Genomic DNA, 8,662 nt, shown 5'->3' with positions numbered 1-8,662 from the left:
GGGCTTCCTTTCCCCTTAGACTGTGGGCTATCATGGCTTAGACTTAAAGTCCGGGAGCGCAAGAAGAGAAAGAACCTGCAAAGGAAATGAATTAAATGTGCCCCCAGCCAGGACTGGATTAAAATCTTTAAAAGCCCTGAAGACGAAAAAGGTATCGGCTGTCAATGGATAGTACTGAATGAAAGATAAAAACAGGACTCAGCGTCCAGCTCACACAGGAATACCCCACCGTGTTCCGAATCCCCCAATGCCCCAACAGTGACTATGGTGGTATCTTTAAAAAAAAAAAAAAAAAGTATCTGTTTCCCAAAATAGTTTGTTGGTTTCTGTCGTTGTTGTTCCCGGCGTCCCTGCTCAGTTGGTGCTCTGAGACAGACTAAGCATGCCAGCCCCACCAGGCCACAGAGGGGACCATGCCAGTCTCCATAAGTGAGGGTCCTGGGCGCTGTGTGGGAAGGCTCCGAGGACCATCAGGGAGCAGAAAACCCAGGTGGCCAGAGGACGTGTGTGAGCACATGTGTGGGTTTGCCACCCTCAGTGTGCAGAGGTGTACTGCGTGTGCACCCTGACACGCTACTGGCTGTGCCACACAGGCTGGGACTGCCTTTCTTTTTTTGTTGTTGTTAAACTTGGAAACTGGAAAACCCAGGCCCACCGCTCGCTCACTGTCACTAATCCCTGTGTCCCGATGTCTCACAGCACAGATCTGCTTTGCCTATTCATTTATGTATCATTTTGGAATTAAAAATTAACATGTTCATTTCTTAAAAATGTCCTGAGCAATGATCAGCAGAGAGGGGATCTGGTTTACTGGACCCAAAAGCCTCCTTATCTGTGTCCCCTCATTCTGAGACCCCTCTACCCACTAAGGCATAGTAGACTGGGTAAAGATGTCAGGTCCAAGTTCAGCTGGGAGGACTGACCTTGAGACACTCGTTGGCACTCCGCGTGGTCAGTGCAAAGTGTCCCAAACCCGCCTTTGCCTGACTAGACCACATTTTTTTTTTTTTTTGGAGAGGTTTTTGCTACAGGGCGCGTGCGCTCTCCAGACAGAGACAGAGAGACAGAAAGCGAGAAATCATCCCCCCAGGAGGGATGGTCACACCGCAATCCCTTCTCCTCCATTCTCATCTTGAGATCTTGGGTACACACGCATACACACGCACCCGGCCTGAGTTTTAAGCCACCGGGTCCAGGACGCGAACTGCGGTCGACTACGTGGGAGTCCAGCAACATAGCCATTATGCTAACTGCTGGTTCCCTAGACCACATTTTTCAGGCCTGGGCAAGAGTCAGAAATCTGGCCCCAACCAGGAGTCCCCAGGCCTAGCAGGTCACATCCCCTAAGTCGACATAGTGACTAAAATTCAAGCACTCACGTGCTCCCTGAGGTAATGACCCTGTGAAGGGAGTGCTATATGAAACCCATTTTACAGATGAGGAACCTGAGAACTCAGAGAACAAGGAAAACCTGCTTAAGTCACATGGCTGGGCTGGACTCAAACCTCAGCTTGTCCAATTACAAAGCCTTGAGCTACCACATGGGGCCAACTCGAGGAGAATCAAAGCCAAGTAACCCTCCCGTCCTCACTCTGGGAGATGCCCAGCACCTTGTTGGAATCAGGGTCCGTGGGTCAAATCCCTCTCTTCTCTGTATCCTTGCCTCCAGCATTACCGAGAAGTATGCTACCACTCTGACCTGTTAGTTACGTTTTCTTTTTTTTGGTGGGGGAGTGTTTTTGGTTTTTGCCAGAGGGTGTGTGCACTTGCTAGAGAGAGAGAGAAGGGGGTTTAGAGGGACAAAGCACCCTTGAGGGGCATGGTCACACCCCAATCTCTTCTCTATTTCTCCATCCTGTTGGGATCCTGGCATGCATGCACACATGCCCAACACGTTTTCAAGCCACCAGGGCCAAGACCTGAGCCGACACTAGCTCTTTTAACCTCTAGGCTACAGGGCAGGTCCCAGAGTTAAGTTCTTTCTTCTTGGAAGTATGTCCATTTTTCTCTTAGTCCTTGGAGTTCGTCCATCCTGCCAGGTAGACCTTGGTATGCATCTTTTCCTCATCCTTCCAGCTCAGAGCTTGGCATCCTTCCAACCTACACATTCTTTTGGGCTGAAGACCTTGTTTTTGATATTCCTTGCTCACTTCAGGTTTCTGTTTTGGGAATATTAATTATTTGTACTTCTTTGTTATTTTTCTTCCCCAGATAGTCCCGAGATAGCATCTTCCAGGACAGTATTTGGATTGGATTGTCAACCTTTTCTGTTATTCATCCATTTGCTTTTTAGTTTGGAAATCAAATCATTTCTTTTTTTTTTTTTTTTGCTATAGGGCGCATGCTCTCGCCAGAAAGTCAGAGACACAGAGACAGAAAGAGAGAAATTACCCCCCGGGGGGATGGCCATGCTGCAATCCCTTCTCCTGCAGTCTCCTTTTTGGATCCTGGGCACACACGCACACATGCCCGGCATGAGTTTAAGTCACTGGGTCCAGGACTCGAACCGAGGTCGACTACATGGGAGTCCAGCAACATAGCCATTATGCCCACTGCTGGTCCAATCAAATCATTTATTAAAACTCCAAGAAGTCGTTTTTTGGTTTCACTCCAATTTTCCTGAGGTTATTAATTAATTAATTATTTTAAGTAAACTAATACTTTGGGCTATAAAAAATGCTGAAGTTGGGGCCAGCAGGTGGTGTAATGGTTGGGATGTTGGACTCCTACATGGGTGACCACGGTTCAGGTTCCAGACTTGGTGGCTTGCTTTCTCAGTTTCCTTCTCTCTTTGTCTCTCTCTGGTCAAGTTTAAAAGCGATAATAATAAAAAATGAATAAAATGAAATAAATATTTTTTAAAACAATGAAATTAATACACCACTGTATTTTCAAAATTGAGATTTGTTGTATCACATTACAGTTGAACATAAATCCCCACTTTTCTCAAACTTTGGCTTGTCATGTGTGGATATTCCCGAATTCTAAATTAAGAGTCACTGATATACAAAAGATCCTCTGCATAGAAAGGCTTCAATAAATATTTATACTTAAATTAACGGCCTTTGAATTTAGGGTTAAAATCATTCTTGTCTGGGACCAGCAGATGGTGTAACTGCTACGTTGCTGGACTCCACATGTTGACCACAGTTTGTGTCCCGGGCCTGGGGCTTTAAACTTACACTGGGCACATGTGTATGCATGGCCAAAATCCCGAGAGGAGACTGGAGGAGAAGGGACTGCAGCATGGCCATCCCATCCCTGGGGGAGGGGGCGTGATTTCTCGCTTTCTATCTCTGTGTCTCTGTCTCTCTGGCGAGCACACACGCCCGATAGCAAAAAAATCTCTCTAAAATATAAAATCATTCTAAAAGCAGTGTGTAAAATCATTTAATTTTGTCTTCTTTTAAAAGTGGCCATTGTGGTATGCAGTGGGTGGCATGGAGGTTAAGGCACCGGATCCCAATTGACCAGCTGTGCAGTTCAAGTTCTGGACCTGGAGGCTTGAAAATCACACTGGGCATGTGTGCATGCGTGCCTAAAATCCTGAGAGGAGACTGGAGAAGAAGGGAGTGCAGCGTGGCCAACCCCTGGGGAGGTCATTTCTCACTTTCCCTCTCCATCTGTCTCCTTCTGGTGAGCACATACATCCTATAGCAAAAGCTTAAAAAAAAAATAAAAAAGGCAATGGGGGCCCAGCCGTAGTGGTAATTGGTACCAACTAAATTGCAGTGCTAGAAGTCACACTGCCAGTCAGAGGTTCAGATGCCCGGGTTGGCCTAAAAACACGCCAGGCACATGTGCAAGTGCCCAAGATCCCGACAAGGTGGTGGGCCAGAGAAGGGGAATTGTGGTGTGATGAGACCCTGTTGAGTGTGCTTCTCTCTCTCTCTCTCATGCATGCTCATGAATAGCATAAATAAACGTAAAAGAATTGTCATTGGGTAGAGAACTGTTAATGAGTAATTTTTAAAACTTATCATTCAATAAAATTGACCTTTGTGGGTTTTTCTTTTTCAATTTGTTGTTGTTGCATCTCTCATGAATTTTGACAGTTAAATTTTGTGATTTAAAAAAAAAAATGCCAGAGGTTGTGCATACTCCCCAGAGACAGAGAGAGAGAGAGAAAGCGAGAGAGAGAGAGGAAGCGAGAAAGCAAAAGTACCCCCAATGGAGAATGGTCATGCTGCAACCTCTCTCCTCCATCTCTCCCTTTCAGGATTTTGGGCACCCCTCCACACACGTGCACAGGCACCTGGTGTTTCTCAAGCTGCTGGGTCTAAGACTCAGACCATGGAGTGGGCCATGTGGAATCCAGCGGCCTTAACCTGCTCAGACAGCCTAGCTGTACAGGTACCCATGAGGGACACACTTAGACACACACTCCTGTGGGGCCAAGCCCATCCTGAGCATTAACCAAGGGCTCGCTACTCCCACCTTGCCTCCTTCACATCTGCTGTGGCTGCAACAAACTCTTCTCTTGGCCCTTTATAGCTACCGACTGCTCGCATGAGGTTTTAACGAAAATCTATGGTGTGCCGATTAGCTGGGGAAACATTTATTCTGGTGTTGTCACAGGGTCCTGGCCGAAAAGCTCCTCTGACCTGTGTGCACGTGCTTGTGTGTGAGCATGCATGGATGTATATGCGTGCATCTGTACGTGTGTGCATGCATGCACCTGTGTGTGTGTGCATTTTTTTGCCATGTGTGCCTATGAGTGGCTACACATGTGTACATTTACATGGGCACACATGTAAAAATGCATCTTTTATTAACAGTTCTGTTCAAAGAGGCTCCTGGGTAGGACAGCCGGTGGTGTGGTGGTGAAGGTGGCTGGATCGCACACGGCTGACTGCACGGTTTGAGTCCCAGACTCAGTGGCTTGAGATGTACATCAGAGATGTGTGCGTGTGCCCCCCAGATCCCAAGAACAGAATGGAGAAGGGACTGCGGTGTGGCCATCCCACATGGCAGATACTTTCTCACTTCCACTGTCTCTCTCAAGCACGTGTGTGCCTGTTACCAAAAACCCCCAAAAAAGGCTCCTGGGTAATTCTAACCTATGCATGATTGGAGAGAGGGGGGGAAAAAAAAAACTGACTTTTTTTTGTGTGGTCCTTGTCCCACCAAAACTAAACTTTTTTCACCTGAGCAGGGAAGTGAGTGCTAGCTGTCGTTGAGGAAGGACTTGCTTGGGCCTCACCTCCTTTCAATCGCAGGGAACCTAATAAGAAAATGTATTTATTTTACATTCTGGAAAACCCTAGACCGTAAGTCCTTCTGTTCAAGACCCCAGTGGGTGATGTCTCTCTCTAAATACATACGTATATAAAGTAAAGGACTGTGTGCTCCCGATGGTCTGGGGGGGAACCCAACTGAGTTGTGACTGCTTAAATAGGGCGGCTGGGGAAAACCTCATTCAGAAAGTAATTAGAGCAAAGACGTGAAAGAGGCGAGAGGAGGCACTGTCCAGACGCCGGAAGGAAAAGCCCCGGGCAGAGGGGGCTGCAGGTGCAGAGGCCCAGGGGTGACACCTGCACCCGGTCATTCTGGAGGACATGAGCAGTCTCCTCTCCCTGCCATTTCCTTCCTCAGAACGGACAAGTGCAGTCTCCCTGGGCAGGCGGCGTCTCTGCCTGTGCCTCTGACCCGGCGCCGTCCCTTTAACCTTGAGTGCCTTTTTGGGTCTCACGTGTCACTTGGCAGCAGAGAACGAGCGGCCCTTACTTCAGAAGAACGGCATGGGGTGGGGGGGCCTTAGGTGGTGGCCTCACCTATTACAGCCAAAAGCGGTCATGGGCTATTTTTAAACTTGGGGAGGAAGTATTTATTGTTCGGGCGAGGAGCGCTGGGCAGCGGGTGGAGTTCTTTCCAGAGCCACGCTGTGTCCCTCACTATGGTGAGTACCTCAAGGGCTCCACGAGGTGGTGATCCTGGGTGGGCAAGACCAGGAGCATCTGAAAGCAGAGGACTGAAGGGGAGGGACAGAAAGGCGGCTTTCAAGGACTCTGGCCCCTTGTGGAAAAGCACCGCTGGCCGTGTGCGCACAGAGGAACCCCAATCGATGCCCCGATAGGCCACAAATAACAGCAGCTCCTGGGGCCTCACAAAAACAAAATAAGAGAGTTGGCTTTTTTATGGCTTGTCTACCGACCTCTGGAGGAATCAATAACTCCCAGGGCTTGCAAAATGGGATTGACAGCTTTTAAGAATCAAATAGTAATTCTTTTCTCTTGTTCAGGCAGCTGGGGAAAAGAATCTTTTGTTTTCACCTTTTGAACTTGCAAATTTAAAACCATTCTCCCTGTGTCGTTGGGTTAGGTGGCCCCCTCCTGAAGCAGGCAGCCCTCAGATTAGGGTCAGAATAGAGGCAGGAACTCTGGAGTCAGAATGCCAAGTTCAACTTCAGCTCTTCCTGTTAGCGGCTGTGTGGCCTTGGGCAAGTGACTTAACCTCTCTGAGCCTCAATGACCCTCCCCTATAGAATGGGGGATGAAAATAGCAGCATTCACTTGACAGCAGTTACAATAATAAAATGCAATAATAATAATAACATATGCACAGTGTTTAAGCATTGGCTTTATTATTTAAAGCCAAAGAGAAATGAGGGAGAAATGTTAGCAGGCTCTACTCTGCACTGCTGACGGATGTTTAGAAAGGGTTTTTGCGGCCATTCGTATCAGAGCGAAGTTGTAGGGCAGGGAGAACAGTTGGACTTGAACACCCTGAAAAGGTGTCATTTCATCCGGGCATTTATCATGGCTTAGTGGGCCTGACTTTTTCTTCCCTGCCAATCAATTCTCCTCCTGTGCATTACTGAGCTTTCTGTGAAACGCATCGGAACAAAAGTGGCTGGATCCTGCCAAGGCTGACCTGCAGGCGTGGCCTCCGCAGCCACAGCCACACCTGCTCCTTTTCCTTGTTCGCAAAGGAGCCACTGCAAGACCTGCAATTTCTTTTTTTTTTTTTTTTTTTTTGAGAGGTTTTGCTATAGGGCGTGTGTGCTGGCCAGAAAGCGAGAGAGAGACAGAAAGCGAGAAATCGCCCCTCAGGGGGGATGGCCACGCCACAATCCCTTCTCCTCCATTCTCCTCTCGGGATCTTGGGCATGCACGCACACACACCCAGTGTGAGTTTTAAGCCACTGGGTCCGGAGTCCAACGACATAGCCATTATGCCAACTGCTGGTCCCCACCTGTGATTTCTTAGGAGCCACCAGGACGAGGACTCTTGAAATTTTGTCTGTGTCCTTTTATCCACCCAGCATGATCATTTTGAGATAGGAGTTTGGGCACTGTACCCCCATTTCACAGACGCGTAGCTGAGTCCTGCAATGTGGACTAACTCACCCAGGGATGCCGTCTGACCTGGCTTTCAATTCCAGCCTCTGACTTTTTCGATGGATGCTTTATCCCCCAGGCACCAAAGAAAGCCAAGAAAAGAGCAGAGGGCGCCAACTCCAATGTGTTCTCCATGTTCGAGCAGACCCAAATCCAGGAATTTAAGGAGGTGGGTGCAGCTGGGGGGACCATCCGCCGGGATGGCAGCCCCACTCCTTACAGAAACCCTTCCCTCCCCCCACATTCCCAGCAGGGACCTTCAACCAGATGCTTCTGCCCTCCCAGCCCTCCCAAACCCAGTCTGAATGTGCGTGTGAACCTTCCGATATTGGATTTTTAACAGCAGTCGGTGATTATCAAAGTAAAACATATTCCTTGTTTAAAATGAGAACATCTCCAGAAAAACACAAAGAAGAAAATAAAGCTACCTATAATTCTACGACCCAGAGAGACAATCACTTCGCACTTGAGTGGATTCCCTTCAAGTCATCTTGTTATATATGTATATATTTACTAAACAAAGTTGCAGCCCACTGTGCCCGCTGGATGGTACCTGCATTTTCTCCCTTTGATCAACTAGCGTCAACATTACCTACCATTTACTGAAACTGCTTCCTGTGTTGGGTGTTACGTTCCTTTAGCATGTTTTATTTACTTTGATAAATAACACATCTTTGCTTGTATCTCTGGTTATTTCCTTGGGGTAAATTCCTAAAAGCAAAACTGTTGCATCAAAGAAACTTAAAAAAAAAAAAAAATCCAGAGGAATTTAACACAAGCAGCACTGCCAGTCCAGATTGCCCTCCGGACACACGGCACCACTTCCTACTCCCATCAGCCCCAAGAAGAGAGAGCTTTTTCCCACATTTTTCATCACGTGAGATTTAAATGTTTATTTCTCCCATAAGTGTGTGTGTGTGTGAGAGAGAGAGAGAGAGAGGGAGACAGCACCTTCAACAGGGTCTGGCCCCCTGACCACCCCAGCCTCAGCCAGCCCGAATCATGGGCACACATGCACCCAGCATACTCAGAGAACTCTTAAACCAGGAACCTTCCATGTGAGTCTGCTTTGGTCTGGTTTTACTGCTACACCACTGTCTGGCCCCTACATTAATGGTCAAAAAAGTGCAGAAGAGGGCTGGCAGGTGACTTGGTGGTTAAGGGTGCTGGATTCCCACATGGCCAACTGTGGTTCAAGTCCTGGACCTGGCAGCTTGCTTTCTCACTTGCCCTCTCTATGTCTCTGGTCAAATTGAAATAATAATAATAAAGTTAAATGAAAAAAAAAAAAAGGGGCAGGGACTAGAAATGGCATAATGGCC

At 47.7% G+C, this 8,662-nt stretch overlaps 1 protein-coding gene across 1 annotated transcript in view; it reads left to right on the top strand.

Moving 5' to 3' along the window:
• The first annotated feature begins 5,805 nt into the window (after positions 1 to 5,805).
• MYL2 (myosin light chain 2) overlaps positions 5,806 to 8,662 on the top strand; it is a 9,839-nt gene continuing 6,982 nt past the window's right edge. Inside the window, exons 1-2 of the mRNA XM_006149332.2 lie at positions 5,806 to 5,899; positions 7,420 to 7,509. Coding sequence (XP_006149394.1) covers positions 5,897 to 5,899; positions 7,420 to 7,509 — 93 coding nt within the window. The 5' untranslated portion in view covers positions 5,806 to 5,896. The remainder of the gene's footprint in view (positions 5,900 to 7,419; positions 7,510 to 8,662) is intronic.

This window comes from Tupaia chinensis, unplaced genomic scaffold (assembly GCF_000334495.1).
Source record: "Tupaia chinensis unplaced genomic scaffold, TupChi_1.0 Scaffold000258_1, whole genome shotgun sequence".
Taxonomy (NCBI): domain Eukaryota; kingdom Metazoa; phylum Chordata; class Mammalia; order Scandentia; family Tupaiidae; genus Tupaia; species Tupaia belangeri.
The sequence above is the reverse complement of the archived record's forward strand: the minus strand, read 5'-3'. Positions and strand labels throughout refer to the sequence as shown.